This window comes from Scophthalmus maximus, chromosome 17 (assembly GCF_022379125.1).
Source record: "Scophthalmus maximus strain ysfricsl-2021 chromosome 17, ASM2237912v1, whole genome shotgun sequence".
Lineage (NCBI taxonomy): Eukaryota > Metazoa > Chordata > Actinopteri > Pleuronectiformes > Scophthalmidae > Scophthalmus > Scophthalmus maximus.
The window spans coordinates 10,562,651-10,579,058 of NC_061531.1; the positions used below are offsets into that span (position 1 = coordinate 10,562,651).

At 44.1% G+C, this 16,408-nt stretch overlaps 1 protein-coding gene across 2 annotated transcripts; it reads right to left on the bottom strand.

The window, feature by feature from the left end:
• Positions 1 to 335: 335 nt before the first annotated feature.
• srebf1 (sterol regulatory element binding transcription factor 1) lies at positions 336 to 15,533 on the bottom strand. 2 transcript variants are annotated; one of them, XM_035615397.2, is made up of 19 exons: positions 15,132 to 15,533; positions 12,434 to 13,006; positions 10,653 to 10,822; positions 10,435 to 10,542; positions 9,890 to 10,108; positions 9,620 to 9,734; positions 9,257 to 9,414; positions 8,702 to 8,918; positions 8,429 to 8,613; positions 7,992 to 8,253; positions 7,532 to 7,698; positions 7,135 to 7,303; positions 6,879 to 6,987; positions 6,210 to 6,319; positions 5,197 to 5,329; positions 4,357 to 4,522; positions 3,280 to 3,495; positions 2,394 to 2,505; positions 336 to 1,777 (listed from the first exon to the last, which is right to left on the bottom strand). In XM_035615397.2, the coding sequence occupies exons 1-19, from the start codon at positions 15,235 to 15,237 to the stop codon at positions 1,557 to 1,559; spliced, it is 3,516 nt and encodes a 1,171-aa protein (XP_035471290.2). In that variant the 5' UTR covers positions 15,238 to 15,533; the 3' UTR covers positions 336 to 1,556. The 2 variants fall into 2 exon arrangements, with proteins under 2 accessions (XP_035471290.2, XP_047184116.1); XM_047328160.1 differs by having other exon boundaries at positions 10,420 to 10,542.
• Positions 15,534 to 16,408: the final 875 nt, after the last annotated feature.

Below are 16,408 nucleotides of genomic sequence, written 5' to 3' on the forward strand. Positions count from 1 at the left end.
TCGTTACAAAATGTTTTAATATTTACAATCAGAAAAAAGGATGGAACCAAAGAACAAGGGAGAGAAGAAGAGGAGTGAGTCAGACGTGCTTGCGTTTTGATTTTTTCAAACCAGTCTTTCAGATTAGTGACACGCGATGAAAACGAACTGGTCCTGGGACAAAAAGACTAAACAAAACACACACCAAAAGTTTGTTTGCTTCTTCTACTTTTTACAGATCTCAAAAAAGTAATAAACTGTGTTTCTCTAGGAGCATGAAACTTTAAAGACTGAAAGAACGAGTTTTGATGTTTAGGTTGTGGCCACAAAAAAAAATGAAAAAGATGCTCTGCATGTCCTCTTTGGAAAAGATTTATTTTGAAACTGTCTGCATGACTTTTGTAGTTGATTGCAAAAGAGGAGATCAAGGTTCACATTGCAGTTCGAGTTGTCACCTGGCGACGCTGCCAAGCGACTTCTGATATCATAGTTGCATTCGTGTGCAACAGTGCAAAAGGTCAATTAAGTCAGACGGTGTGACGCAGATATCCCCATGATCACTTGATAGTGCCTACATCTTTGACACTTATCATCGTGGCAACATAGTATCTCTACATTATTTGGATGTGATCAAGAGCTTCCAAATAAAACAGAATTAAGGGAAGAACATAAGCATGTTTCACTCTGCTTACGCAAAAATACTGCTTTAAATTCTTACAGATTATAAATACATTGTAAAATATGTACACAGCAAAAACGACAAAGTGGATCTCTATGAAAAAACCCCCCTCATAAAGCCATATTATTACTCATCATTGAAATCAGCCTCACAGGGCTAGTGCAGATAGACAAGTTTGGACAATGGGCCCCCTCAGATTAACGGCACTGAAACACGATCAGCTTCGTTTTCGACAACCTGCCGAGTGGCTTCCCACTGAACAAGACACAGCCAGACCAATCCCGAGTTTGGTCCTTTTCCTCCCATGCACAAGAACAAGCGACGCCACAATCTGCAGCCAATCAGAGCAGCCCGCCACTCTAACCTACTGAGCACTCCTCCCCGTAGAAGATGCATCTTCATCTTGAAAGACTGTGGTCGGGACTACACCGAGTGAATGCAGATCAAACATCTCTTTCATCCTTTTTTCTCTCTCTCTCTCTCTCTCTCTCTCACACATGCACACAGTCACAAGTCACACACATACACACACAGTCAAACACACCATCAACCAGGAGGATATGATGGTTCCTCTTTGTGGAAAACAGTGGCACTGCAATTCAATCTCACGGGGGGTTTTAGTTCAGTAGGAGAGAAAAATGCGTCCTATTTTTTGACAATACTTCGTAGCAACATGAGCGTGAACACTATAAGTGCCTTCTGATGTGGGGTTGGGGGTGGTGGGAGGGGCAATCCATGAAGAAAATCCCATTAGGTCAATATGAATCTATGTGGTTTAACAAATCTGTTCAATATCTGTATGACAAAATGCCAGACATGTGTGATTGCGTGTCTGTGGGAGCATGTTTGTTTTTATATACAGTGTCCATGCACGTCTCGCAGCCCTTCCTCCTTCTCTCTAGCTGTTGGTGACTGTGGTGCCACTGCCGAGCTTGATGATCATCTGCTGGCAGTCGTGGAGGGTCCTCTTGTCTCCCAGCTTCTCCAGGGTGCGGGCTGCTTCCGCCAGCATCCCGACCCTTTGGCCAGGAGCCGACAGGAAGGAGGGAGGGAGGTAGCGGCAAGCTAGCATCACGGCCTCCGCCTGTTCCCGCTGGCCAGGTCGCGTCTCGCACTCCTCTGCACACACACACGCAATACACACAAAAAAACAAACAATGAACATCATTAACGTGCTATTCCGCCTGAGCTTTTGGATGTGAGCAGCCGCCGACAGCCAATCAGACTTCGGTAGCTTCTTGTTTAATCACTGATGGGATTTAGTGCAGCGAATAATTTGCCTGAAAAAGATGGGGAGCTGATTAGATCCACTGATTGCAGCCATTCAGTGGCTCTCAGATCTCTATAACTTTTATTAAAAATGTTGAGGGGAAAAAAACAATAACTGCATGATTGAGTTTCATCCGTTAGGATTTTTTAAAAATTCTCATTGTTTTCTGCAACCTACTTCACTACAAGCCGAGCAATTTATCTCAAATAAAACTGTAAAAATTTGATTATCCTGTCAGAGTGTCTCAAAATACCTCAGTGTACAGGGAAAAACACGTGAAAATATCCAGCATAAACTAATTAGGACCCTCACCAAAAATCTGATTTGCTGTATGTATGAAAAAAGAACAGTGCTCACAAATTAAAAATCTCAAGAACAGCAATTACTACTAATAAACAATGCAGCCTGAGGACAGAATTACTTGTGCAGAGTGGGTGAAAAAGAGAGATCGGCATCTCCACACACCTGTCTTGGCTCCGGGCGTTGCTCTGCGTCGCAGCGAGCGATCCAGGAGCTGGTGTGTGCGGGTGGGACTGGCCCCCGCCATCAGCCGGGCTGTAGCTTCGTGGAGAAACAACTGGAGAGAGACGGAGGGGAGGGATGGAGAGATGAGAGAAGCGGAGGCGGAGGCAGAGGAGGAGGAAGAGGAACAGGGGGAGGAGGGATGAGAACGAGCGATGATGACTCATACAGAACGTTCAGCTCTACCTCAGAGAGACTTTGAAGCCCTGTGAACAACGCTGCTAAACACTTGCCTTAGGGGTGTGTGTGTGTGTGTGTGTGTGTGTGTGTGTGTGTGTGTGTGTGTGTGCGTGCGCGCGTTTCAACACCTCCCATCTAATTTCCACAGAGAATTGTACCATGGACTGCCTGCAAATATGTGGACAGGAAGTGTTTGTATGTCTGTAGACCTAGTGATTATCTTAATACAGTATCTTGCATTTTGTATTTGAATTCTTTCTGCAATTGCCATCCCAGGTATGTGCAGCATGTACAGATCGATCTTGATTCCCGTGTGTTGATCTGAATGTGAATTCTAATTAGTTGCGGTTTTAAGTGTCTGACAATACAATTACACAGACATGAGAGCTGCGTTGGTGTGTTGATCCAGTTTTCATAATTTCCTTAATGTGTGTCACTCAATGAGTATTTGGGTGGTTTGCTTGTATGTAAGACTGAGTGGAAATAACAATCAAAGTAAAAGTTTGGCCACATGTCGGCATGGCAACGGATCACGCAAACTATTTGCTCACTGTATAGCTGTTTTCATGTCTGAAAACAGCTTTAGTTTTTCAAAAATGCATGAGCTCAACTACTATAACGTGGTGGTGTCTAATACTATAACACGTACTCTTCGCATTGCTGGTCTGAAGCTGTGTGCCAGCTTGCGTAGGGAGCTGAGATCCTGCTGGAATCCTTGGAGCTCCGGCGGGGAGGCCTGCTGGACCCCAGCGGGGCCGCTGGTACCCACCGGGCCTGATCCCGCGGGACTGGCCCCTTGTTGCTGCAGACGCCACGCGTTGGTCCTCATCACCAACAGTAGATCACACAAAAGCAACTGGATGACCTGGAGGGAAATGAACAGGATTAAAGACTGAGAATTTTCTCAAGTTCCAAAGTATCTCAAAACACATTTCTGGGAGATATCTCACTCGATAATTACTTACATATGTGGTGCAGACAATGAGTTGTATTAATATGAACAAGCAACAATACTCAGAAACGCTGCCCAGCACAAACTGAAAACAGAGCTCATCTTCGGGATGAGGAACATTTTCAATGCACATCGAGTGTGTTCTGCTGTTTGTGGCCCAGCTCTGTGTTGCATTGCAGATACATTGCACTCCGCTGAGACACATGCAATGCAACTACAATGCACGACAGCTCTGTCCGTATGTACGTACACACGCGCGCGCACACACACACACACACACACACACACACACACACACACACACACACACACACACACACACACACACACACACACACACACACACACACACACACACACACACACACACACACACACACACACACACACACACACACACACACACACACACACACACACAGTGAGCTACCTATCCACCAGCATTACCATCTGCTAAACGCCAGAGGGTAGGACACCTTGGTATCACAGAGAGGGACTTGCTGTTGGGGATTCGCTGTCCGTTGGTTGAAGCGTGTGTTGCTTAGTACTGTGAAAAGAGTGTGTTTGTGTGTGTGTACTTGAGTGATTATGTGTGGGCAATTTCCTGTGTTTACCATTTTATACACGCAGATGTGTGAGCACATCTGTCGCTGTATGCGTGTGTGGATTTTTAATGTGGATGCTTTCCCCTTTGCAAAATTCCCCTCAAAGGAATAATAAACATCACCATGATTTTGATGTGCTCATACTGTGCTTGATTGTGTGTTCGTGTACCTTGTCTAAACCGGAGCTGTGGCAGTGTGGTCCTAGGTTGAGGCTGTCTCGGAGCAGGGCACTGGCCTTGTCACTGTAGCTCAGACTCAGCTGGCAGTTTTCTGGCTTGGACAGCAGAGCCCGCACTGCCCTGAATGTGTTCAGACAAGCCTTGGGCAGAAGACTCCTGACAGAGCAAAGGGGGAAAAGAGACAGAGGACAGGTTAAAGTAGTGGAAGTGTGTGTGTGTGTGTGTGTGTGTGTGTGTGTGTGTGTGTGTGTGTGTGTCCTCTGCTGAGCATGAGCAGAAGAGGGTTATGCAACACTAGGGTAGGGTATCATTGGGGTTTTGTTCCGAAAACGATTTATTTTAAACAGTACCGGTATATAAATGGTGCCAGAACCTATAATTGTTTTCCTTAAAAAAAGCACAAAAGAATGGTTGGCTAGAAGAACAGTTTTTGGGACCTTGAAATTTAACATATTAATTGTTAACAGTATCAAGCGCGCACATGATTTATATGTGCCCAAATTTAAAGATTAAATAAAACACCATACATCCCTTTGATTTCAAATGTAACCTGTGCTTCATTAAGTTGGACATGTCCCCTTCCTTTACACGCAAATGTTTTCAAACATTTGCAGCACATCCTGGAGCTGAGATCCTTTCAGAGTCATGTAGAAAATAGTGTTGACCAGAATTAAGGCACGTGATTTACATTGCCTGTAGGCAGGGCAAATATTTCAGTCAATAGCTCGGGCACCAAAACGAGGCACTGAAATCAGTGGTACGATTCGGTCTGGTAGGTACACTCTCTTTGGCCAGCTATAGAAGTTTCAGTGTGTCTGTGTCCAACTCACTCTGCGTTCTGCAGACTGCGAGGCAGGTGCTCGACAGTCGGATACAGCCTCTCCGCTGCAGCGTCATCTCCTTGGAGCCAGTTGATGATAACCACGGCAACCGAGGACCACCACTTGGAGTGCGGATCGCAGCCTGGTAGTTGGAACAAATCAGTCACAAGGTGAGACACCGGCAGAAGGAAAAAATCTCCCACAGCACAATTTTACATTTAGCATGCTTGAGTGCGCACGCACACACACTGATGCTGTCTTCATTTTGCCCTCGGAAACAATCTGTTCCTGCCCTCTGGCGTATTGAGAGAGAAAGTAGCCAATTTGACAACTTCCTCATAAGGGAAAACTACTCTATTTACATTGGGTGACACACACACAGTGTGTGTGTGAGCGAGCAACCTGAGGCTCTGCCAAGAAAAGTCTCCTATTAAATCCCTGCACGGACTCCTGCTCCCTCCCTGCTCTCAAGGTGATCACCGATTTGACAGCACTGAAGATAGATGATGCAATCTAGTGGATGCCTCCCCTTCACCTAGCTTCCTTTCACTCAGATCAGTGATCAGTGAGGACAAAAGCGAGTGGTGGGAGGGTGGAAGCTAGCCCTGCGGAAATCAAGCTACTCGATATCAGTGGCGTAGAAGTTAACTTCCATCTTCCGGTCTGTTATTTTTGCGAGCACATTAAAAAGGTATCAAAAAGTTGGGGCGGGTGAAGAAAAGATGCCGGACGAGCAAATGCGAAACTCCTTGAAAAGTAAGTAGTAATGGAGTAAGGAGTGCAAATCTAGACTTGAATGTGTTGATGTACTCGAGCAGCAGAAGTAGTTTCAGTCACAGTCAAAGACTGTTGCCAAAGAGTTGACGATGTTGTAATTATCAAAATTACTGTTTGAAGTGAAAATTTTCCTATAAAATCCAAGAGACAATGTTCTTACAGTGGTGGGTTTCTATCCTCTCATACATAAAGCAGAAGAAAAAGAAGTTTTGTTATCAGAAATGACAGCTGCCGCAGTGACCTACCAGTCACGGTGGCCATGTTGGAGCCGATCGCAAAGGACTGGGACGTGGCACCAGCTGCATCTGACGCGCTGATCAACAGCTGGAGGTACTCCAGGGCATCGGCATACTCCCTGAGGATGAACATGCCGAATGGTTATTGTGCTGCCACATTTACATGTAATGACAAATTCAAAAACATAAAATGACAATTCCAAATTGATTATTACAAAAAGGAATACTTGAATCATTTCAGTTTATTTTTTATTGTCCATTTTAACATCCTATTCCTATTGCTGTTCCCGTTGTTTAGATAACATAAGCTAAGATGTATTTTTATTGATCTCCTGAAGGAGAAATTTAAATTCTTACAGAAGTGTGGCAGCACAAGTGGAAACCGTTATGAGAAATAAAATAAGAACAGATAACAGAAATACTGTATACAATAACAAATACTACATACAATAATGAGCACGGTGCAAAGTAAGTGCAATATAAAAATAAAGATTAAGTGATTGTGCAGTTTGAGATTTGGAAAGGATTGAGTCTTTGACTATGGGTGCTGTGGCGTTGTGCAGTCTGACGGCCAACGGCAGGTTTGTGTGTATTCACACCTAAATTCTGCAGAGTAGTAAATCATACATGGTAAAAAACAGTATCCAAAACAGCTATTTGGATGTTTTGTTTCCTCACCCCTCGCCCTGGCTGGGTCTTTTCTCCCCATGAGGCTGGGCCACACAGTACAGAGCCTTCTCCAAGAGGTGCTCTCTGAAGGCCTGAGTCACCTGGGCCAGAGGATCGACTGCAAGAGTATCAGCAAACCATTTTAACATGGGAAAGGCATAAAAATTTATAGGATTCAGCAAAGGCACTTGGGCATTATAACAATGCAGTTACACACATATTGTGTGTGTGTGTGTGTGTGTGTGTCAGTTTTGCATACACTGACCTGTATTGCCAGCCTGGCTATAGATGCTTTCTTTGGGAGTGCTGCGAATAGCCCAATCCCCATCCACAAAGAAGCGGTGACCCAGTGGGTGACAGAGCCACTGCATGGCTGGAGGCACGCTGCCACTGGACGACAGGCACGCCTGACGGGCACTGCTCAGGAACGCACGCTGCCAGAAAAACAAACAAAAGACCAAGTGCTCAAGTTATTTTCACAACGCTTACAAATCACCGATGATGATTCGATTCAGTGTAGTTTCCTTTATTCCAAGTTGCCAAGTCCCAGGAGTCATTAACAAATAGGTTTTATGTTCATCAAACATGGTAGAAAGATAAACCAAACGTCAAGTCAGAACTGTTAGCTGTTTAAGGCCGTATAAAAAACAAAGTAGACTTACAGAGGTGAAATGCAGGATCCTCGGCAGACTGGCTTTGACCCGTAGAGCTGCGGAGACGTAGACCTCAGCCAGAGTGGCTACAGGGAGACAGGAACCAGAACACTCTGCCAGATTCACTGCACTCAAAGCCATGTGCACTGCCGACAGGTGACTCCCATTCAATTTACCTGAAAGCACAGACAGATTTTTATAAATATGCTGTTTCACAGAGAACAATGGCGATGCAATTATAAAAAAGAGCCAAAGTGGTCTGGTGATAATTACTTAAGCCAAAAGATTTTGAACCTTTAGTCAAAACCTTTTTTGGCACAGAACCAGCGTAAGCTTACTCTCACAAGAAAATAGGGGGCCGAGTTTCTCTTTAATCACCGAGGATTTTGTCACTTCAATATGCCACCCAACTATGTTCAGTCTACCATGATGATTTAATTCAGAGACAGCGTTTTTCCCACCGACCAACCTGTCATATGAAGCTGGTGCAGGCGGTGGTAAACCAGGGCGGCGTCACGGCTGCTCTTGCAGGCATCCTCCTGCAGGGGGCGGTCAGATCGCAGACCTCCAGCTCTGGCAGCCAGCCAGCGGCCCACCCAGAGCCGCTGAAGGCAGAACCTTAGCAGAGACCACAACGCGGCGCAAGCCAGGTCCAACTGGGAGGTGGGTAAGGGGCGACCGAGGGCCTTTAGACAGGTCCACAGGTTCTGACTGGCCTGGGCAAAATCACCCTAGAGCAGGTAAAGGAGACTAGTGATGACGAGGTAGAACAGATGAGGTGACCCAGAGGAGGTCACTTTAGACAGGTAGACCACAAAGGGGACTCCTGTGTATAAAAGGACACGTGTCTCACTTTTTGAATGAATTGAAATTCAAACATTTATCAATAAAAATAAAAAAACATACTCTAGCTAGGTCCAGGTCAGCCTGCTTGCGGTGCCTCCAGAACAAAACAGAGGATCCAGAGTGTGGTCTGGTTATAGGTTCTCCATACACCAACAGACGGATCAGGACACCCGACACCAGAATACCATTCAAGAGCCACACAAGTATGGTTGGAAGCATCCAGTCCATCCAGCCCCACGAATCCGCTAAGGATGACACACATTTTGTATATTTCAGAAAACATTAAATAAAAATTGTAGCCCTACCCTCCCAGCATTTTTTCTTCTTCCATACCTGCAATATCCACACCCAGAACGCTCCTGCCTGCATGATGGGCGCTGGAGGCTACAGCGCTTCCAGCTGAGCTGCTGCCAGACGAACACAGCAAAGCAGCCAGAGGGTTGAGAGACAGGAAAAGGAAGGTGAAGGCACACAGCGCCATGCGGGACCGGTCCAACATGCCGCCGGCACTGCTGCCTGCTGCCGAAGTGTCCAACACGCCCACATTTGGCTGGTACGGAAAAGAGAAACAACAAAGATAAATGTTTAATTTACACAGCACCTTCAAGTACAGACAACGAGAGGAACTACTTTTCTTCAGTTTCTTCAACCTGCATCATGTTAACCCTCTGTGCATGTACAGCGCTACCACACAATTTAAATGCAGAGGCACAAAACTGACTTTCAGCACATCAGATTATGGTGTTACGTAATTTACGTGACCATTTAATATAGGGGGGAGTCAACATCTTCCAGGAGGACGTTTCAACAGTTTGCTAATATGAAACACTGAATATCAACCTCTGCCAATAAGACAGCAGTTATGCAGTTTCGCTGAGAGCGGCATACCTTGGCGTCTTCCCCCATCGGACTGTCAGGCTCAGAGTCACTGCTACAGTGCGAGAAAGACGTCGGAGAGCCCACATCAGAAGCCGGGGGGGTTGGCAGCTCGTTCTTGACATCAGCCTGTCCATCTACTTCCATGGCTACCAGGTCTTTGAGAGACTCTGAAGCAGGAGAGGAAAGATGAGAGCAGTGAGAGCCGTGGTACAAAAGCAAAGCGAGGTTCCACCTTAACTTCCACTTACTCAGAGACTACAAAACAACTATTTTCACATTTGTCCTTTCAGGATAACAGTGATTAACTTGCTTTCAATGAATTTAAATAAACTTTTCAGGAATATGAAAGAGAGAAAGGATTTAAGCTCCTACTGTTTTTCTGGGCGGCCATTTTCAGGGCCATGTTCTCCTGTTTGAGTTTCTGGTTAGTCTGCTGTATGTAACGGATGTAGTCAATGGCTTTTCTCAGCACTGCAGACTTGTTGAGCTAAGAGGAGAAAAAAAATAATATTAATAAGACTGACAGAAACCCAATTCTTTAAGAATTCATGCCCATACCCTCAAATGTGTGTAATTTATCTTTTTCACCACTGGAGTTTGACGAGTATATGTGCATTTGTTTAAATAATCTCAGTTTCTTACCTTGGCCTCAGTACCAGCCACCAGATCTTTGAGCTCAATGATCTTGTCATTGATGGAGGAGCGATAGCGCTTTTCGATGGCGTTGTGGGCAGTGCGCTTTTCTCCTTTGTGGGGTTGGCCGACGGGCTTTCCGCTGATGGCGATGCGGTTGATTGGAAGCTTCTCTGTGTCCACCATGACGGGCACCGTGGTCAGGATTGTGCCGCCGCCCATAAAAGCCTGGGGGGGTTAACAGGGTGTTACGGGAGAGAGGAAGAAGGGGTTTGGAAAAGCTTTGTGAAATCCTTTTTGTCCTTGTGTTCAACATTATTCACCAATAACATTTTTTTTTTATTCTTGGGTATTTAAAATAGACTTTATTTTTTTTACTTGACCACCACCACATTAGTAATCCCTTTTATTGATAGCTTCTAGTGGCATTTATGTTTAAAAAGATTAGATTTGCTATGGATATAACTGACATTAAAATATTATCTTGTGTACAGTCAGTGGTGATGCAACTGTCAATCGCAGCATTGAGTTCAAGTTACACAGAGGCTGCCGACCTGCAGCGAAGTGCTCTGTACTGGGGTGGTGGTGGCCAGGGATGTGGTAGAGGCCATGGTGGTCAGCAGCAGAGACTCAGCTTTGATGAACTGGGGCTGCAGCAACACCTGAGAGACAAAAACAGAAGTCCATGACACACAAACAAAGATGACGCTGGACTTATTTTGTTTGTGCCGCTCCACTGAAGCTCATTCACATGACAGCCAAACTAACTTACAGGAACTTGCTGTATATGGGGTGCGATGGTTTGCACGGGTTGGCTCGCTGTCGTGGCCAGTAGGGAGGTGGTGGTGGTCAGCCCCTGGAGCTGAGTCTGGATGGCCACTGGCTGAACACTTGGAGGTGAGGATGACAAAATGGTAGCAGGTTGGCTGTTGGGGCTGCCGGCTGGAAAAAGAGAGTTTTTTTCAGCCAAAGTTAAAGAATGGATTAAAATATCCATAATAACAATCAGCTGCACAATAACTTTTCCATTATATAACTAACAAGTTAAGCAGGAAATTCTATAGTGCATGATGTCTTTGCCAAATCCTAATTATTGCAATTAGAGTTACAGCTCTTTCATGCGGCCCAAAAAAAGATAATCCTTTATCCTTTTGAACTGGATTTGATTTCCTGTTAATATTTGAAGAATTCAAGAATTGGAATTTTATAATTGTAGTTGACAATCATACAATGATATATCATACAAACTGTTGGTAATTGTTGCAACCCTAAAAGCAAGAATGTTCTTTTACTACACTGCACACAGAGCGAGCCATCGTCTGTGGGTTTGTAGGCCAACTGCAATGTCTGCAATATAACTGCAATATAAGTGAGAGCAACATTCAGTATGTCACCTAATATTTTCTTATCAGCTTCAACTGGGCTAGTGATTGCGGTGACCTGTCAGTATCAGGTCAGGGGAATTTTCTCAAGGAGTAATAAAAATTGATTGTGTCTATGAAAGTTGAATATTTGCTGACTTTTCCCCCACAGTAAAACAAAAAGCAACAATAATGTGTCTTTTAGAGATTTTACATCTATGAACAAAAAAAAGTTTTGAAAATATGGTACACCAATACACTGCACACAGACAGATGTGGGTGTTTCCCAGAAAAAGCATTTTCATTTGGCTCACAGACTCTCACACTGCTGAGCAAAGTTTATTAGATTAGGACTTAGACACGCGATCAGCTTAGGTTAAATAACCTTGTGTCTTGGCTTGGGAAATGTGGTTGACACGAAGAGACACTTTGCTGGACATTGGAGTTTAATTTGTGGGAGATTTCCGAAGCCAGATATGCACAGAAACACAAATCTGCTTTAAATGTCAGTTGAAGGTGTGCCAAGAGGCCGCTGTCAAAATTGTAAACATGTTTAAATTCAGCAGACTAAATGTCAATATTACACATCATTTATTTACACTGCAAATAAGGGCACAGTATGTGTATTTTTTTGTACTTGAGTTCTATAATGTGCTTCCTTACTCCCCCATTTTTTTTCTGTATGCCAGTATGTGATTTTAGGACTGAAACATAATGTTGTGAGCTAATAGGTTATTTTGTGTGCCATGCACCATTATAAAGAGCACAGGGGCCGTCACCTTGCATCCAAAGAGTCAATAAATCAGCAGTGCATGCATGTAGGAAACCACTGCAAATGTTGTTGTGATCAACTGTTAAAGTCTACTCACTGAAGAGTTAACACTAATAATATGACAAACATCTCAAAGCAAATGTTACAGTCCCTTTGCAAAAAATGTGGCATTAAATGTGTTCACTTTTCTCTTCCCACATTGTAAATATCTGCTATGAGGCATCTGCAGCTTCCAGAGAACACACAGATTTGAATACTTTGCCAGTTGTTACCACAGTTATAACCCTTTACAATAAATAATGAACAAAGTATAAAAGCCTTTAGATCGTTTACCCTAAGAGATTGTTATGTTTCTTTTTCTAAACTATCTAAGTGAAAAAAATATAGACACTAGTATAAACACCCGTCGTCACCAATTACCTGTGAAGCTGCTCTGGCTGCTATAGTTAGTGCGGGCTTGTTGGGACTGAGCCTGGGCCTGATGTTGTGTCTGTGGCTGGGGCTGAAGTGGAGTCTGGGGTGCAGGTGAGGTGAAGAGAGCCTGGGGCGTGGAGCTGAAAACTGGGCTCGTTCCAGGTGAGCCATGAGGTGAAGCAGCCTGGGCCGGGGCAGACGGGCTGAGAATGGGCTGGGGCTGTGACACCTGGGGCTGTCTGAGAGTCTGAGCCTGCTGCGGGGAGGCTGGCTGCTGCCGAGGGGTGGAGTTGGGCACCTGGGCCAGGGGGGACTGCTGGAAAGTGGGGGGCTGGAAGGCCTTGTCTGGGGTAGAGGAGCTACGGGTAATGGGAGGGCCCAGGAGTGCATCCAGGTGGGGACTACTGCTTAGGATGGAAGAGGAAGATGGGGGTGTGGCAGTGGCGGTTGGAGGGGCAGCTGGGGTGATGGACTGGGTCAAACCAGGAAGCTCTTGCATGGCTGGGGGGGCTGTGTATGGAGGGTTATCAAAGAGTCCCACAAACTCCATTTCCTGGTTGTTGATGAACTGTAGCATATCTAAAAAGGAAGAGAAAGCAGAACCACAATAACTTTTAATGAACAAGTAGATTAATTATATAAGACTTTGCCAGGATAATTTTGGTGCGCATACACACTGGGAAAAAAAATTCTCTGAGTTAGATCTGGTTATCAAATACAGTTCTGAATGACAGTTTTAAAAGACCCGGTTTCCAGTTTGGCTTAATAAATCCTGAAAACAACCTTTATTATCATTATATATATTTTTAAACGTCTGTCCTATGTTGCACAGTGATCCACCATGAACGAGCTAATGTAATGATGCCAATCTCAAAATGGATGTGCAATAATACATTATTTATATTGCATGTTTATTTGAAGTTTTGTATTTTTCCTAAAGCGAATTCACCAAATAGATAATCATTAATGGCGTAAGACTGTTTGTGGCATCTTAAAAATAAAAATATGGGGCAGTTTTTGCTTTCTGTCAAAACTTTGATTGGCTTTTCATTCTGAAAAAATATGATATAAATCAGAATCAGGATTCAATTATAACCTTAACTGTATTGAATGGATAAACTGATAAACCCTGTTCACAGTGAATACTAACACAACAAAGCTTGTATACAAGACAAACTTATGGAATTGCCCAAATATACTTTTCTTTTTTTCAACCCATGTGCAATTAGGCTGTTTATGGCATTCCTGTAGTGACAAAAAATTAGAAATCAGCTGTTTGAAAAACTAGCAGCTGTATGAAAGAGTAATGAAACCAAATACTGACTCATGGGTTCCCATTAGAGATCTGAAATATTCCTTGATTATATTTTTTTCCTCAACTTCTGTGGGTTAAAGTTAAACTGGTATGAGAAATACAAGATCCAACATAAACGTGAGAGCATTGTGCTTATTGGTTCTTACAGGGCCGTTATATTCTGCTTTGTAAAGATGTTAACTTGACAAATATTTCTAGAGTCTCTCATTTTTAAGGAGTATACAGCAAAAAACGCATGCTTCATGACCGAGTGTTGTTTCTGCAGTGACAAGCAGCAGCAGCAGCAGCCTGGATTTGTGAGCCAGTGTTTTTGTATGAGGTGATCGCTCTTGACCAATCAGAACGCGTCTCGGGACTTGCTATGCCGCTCAGCCCAAGACAGGGAAGAGAGGGAGCGCTTGTCTGTGGCTTCACACGAGGTTACCATCGAGCAGCATCACCGAGGGGTTACTGTCGGTCAAACATGGGAAGACGGGGAGCACGGTCGCAGGATGTTGCAATCCCGGCTACTGTTTACTCAGTGCAGCTTATCACAAATTCATGTTGACTGCTATCCTACAAAACATATTGGCCATTTCGGTAAAGAGTTCAGAAAGCAGAAATTACGCTACGATGTATGTCCCCTTGGACTAACGTTTTTCTTACTCTCTACCTTTCTACAATGACATGCGTGATGGGACCATAGCAGACATGCGCCAAGGCAATTATCCAAATATTTAACAACTGTAATAATTAATTTGAGAGTAAAGCAGCATGCGTTTGCAAGGAAATATGAAATACAGAGTAAACGTTGTTATAACAAAATATCATTTGATGTTTTCATAATTTTTTTACAAAATGAATAAATATATAGGATTTGTGTGCTAGGTGAACTGAGGCGAAGTGAACCGAGCAGAGGGGATTGAACGACAGTAACCCCTGTCTGTGGAGCAGGCTGGGGGCGGGGCGCACACGCCGCTGTGTAGCAGCAGGCTAGTTTCTTATTTTACACTAAACCTCCTCACAACCCCGATCAAATTAAACACACTCTAATAACCGGTTATTCCTATTGTGCAGTAAAAAATAAACACGGCAGTGAGTTCATAAACAACTCTAGCAACATATATTAAGAGGAGGTGAGTTATTAAAGCCCGCCGCACACCCCCGAAGCTAGCTGTTAGCTGGCTAGCTAAATGTTTAATACTAGCTAGCGTAGCTAACTAAAGTGCGCTATGGGCTGAAACCTGTCACTGCTGATGCTGTTTGTGCGTGTGGACGGGGTCAACGTGGGGTGTCGAACACATTAGACGAAGCCAGACTGAACTCACAGGCAGTAACGAGCATTGTTTAGCAAAAACGTCAGACGCGACAGCGTTAGTTAGCTTGCAGCCGTCCGGTGTATTTCCTTACCATCGATGTCGCTTAAGAGGGCCGTATCAATATCGCTGGGGTCATTCAACGACAGCGTTGGGTCCAGGTTATCCAACGAGGGGTCGTCAAACGACAGGGTGTTCATCTTTACTATTGTGTCTGTCTTTGCCAGTGTAGGACTCTTGGCTCTTGGCTATCGAATCGAAAAAAAATCGGACACTTCCCACGTACCTACATTTGCCCGGAAAAAAAAGAAGCGCTAAATCCCGAGAGAAGCCGAATAGCGATGAGGGAGCTGGAACTTTTCCACTGATGTGTCAAACTTAACTGTTCACCCTCAGCGCCATGGTCGCGCAGGGAAATTTGTCAAACCAGCCAAACACTGAGGCTCATTCAGTGAGCGAGCAGTAACGTGCTTACGGTTGTGGCGGCCGAATCAACCCACCCGGCTGTCGATGATTGACAGACGCGTCAGCCAATCGCGGCCTCGGAAATGTTTTTCCCACGTCCCCTGTATTTTTAGGATTGTTGTGAGTGTCTGACTTAAGCGGCGACAGCATGTGGAGTATATATATGTTCATAACTTTCAATGACGATGCGTCGACACATGATAATACAATAATGATAATGATAAACTGAAATAATGGATTCAGGATTCCAATACGGAGCCATCTGAATTGCCAAAATGTATCTATCTACGGAACACAAACGTTACACGTTGTATACCGTAAATTAATAGATGCTCTTTTCTTGTAGTCCCCGACCACCATATTACTATCAACGAAATACTTCACCGAACTGAGGGAAAACAGCATGGATGTGTTTATTGTGGGTTTGTCCCCGACAGCCAATCGGAGCCGAGCGGGCGTGGGCCACGGAGACTCAAGTTTGGTTGACTCGAAGCCGTTGCACCTCCAGTAGAACCAGAAGAATCGTCCAATGGGAAGCTCGGTAACGGAGTGGGGTGATCTGACGTCACATCTGTGAGTCTAGTGATTACATCATGTGTTTCTTTACTAGAATAGTAGTGGCAGCAGCAACAGGGAGGCAATCTGTGAGGATGATGTGTGCAAAGAGAAGAAGATAAAATAGCAGGCGAATAGTTATTGTTGCTCAATAAATCCACCACTCCTGAAAAAATATTAAATCAAATTAAATATTTAAATTAGCTTAAAAATGGGAGGTTTATTTCAGTCTACAGCACACTTAAATTACTAATAATATAAAACATGGGCAATGAACATTTTTAGATCAACATCAGCTAATTATATTTATTATTTACTATATTTTTTGCAATTTGTATGTTTGTTTGTGTA

Excerpts from the sequence above, each read along its gene's own strand:
- srebf1 (XM_047328160.1), bottom strand. The coding sequence starts at position 15,237 with ATGAACACCCTGTCGTTTGACGACCCCTCGTTGGATAACCTGGACCCA. Across the intron at positions 3,496-4,356 it reads ACAGCTCCGGTTTAGACAAG|GTCATCCAGTTGCTTTTGTG; the intron begins GTACACGAACAC and ends ATTTCCCTCCAG. Across the intron at positions 1,778-2,393 it reads AACGCCCGGAGCCAAGACAG|AGGAGTGCGAGACGCGACCT; the intron begins GTGTGTGGAGAT and ends GTGTGTGTGCAG.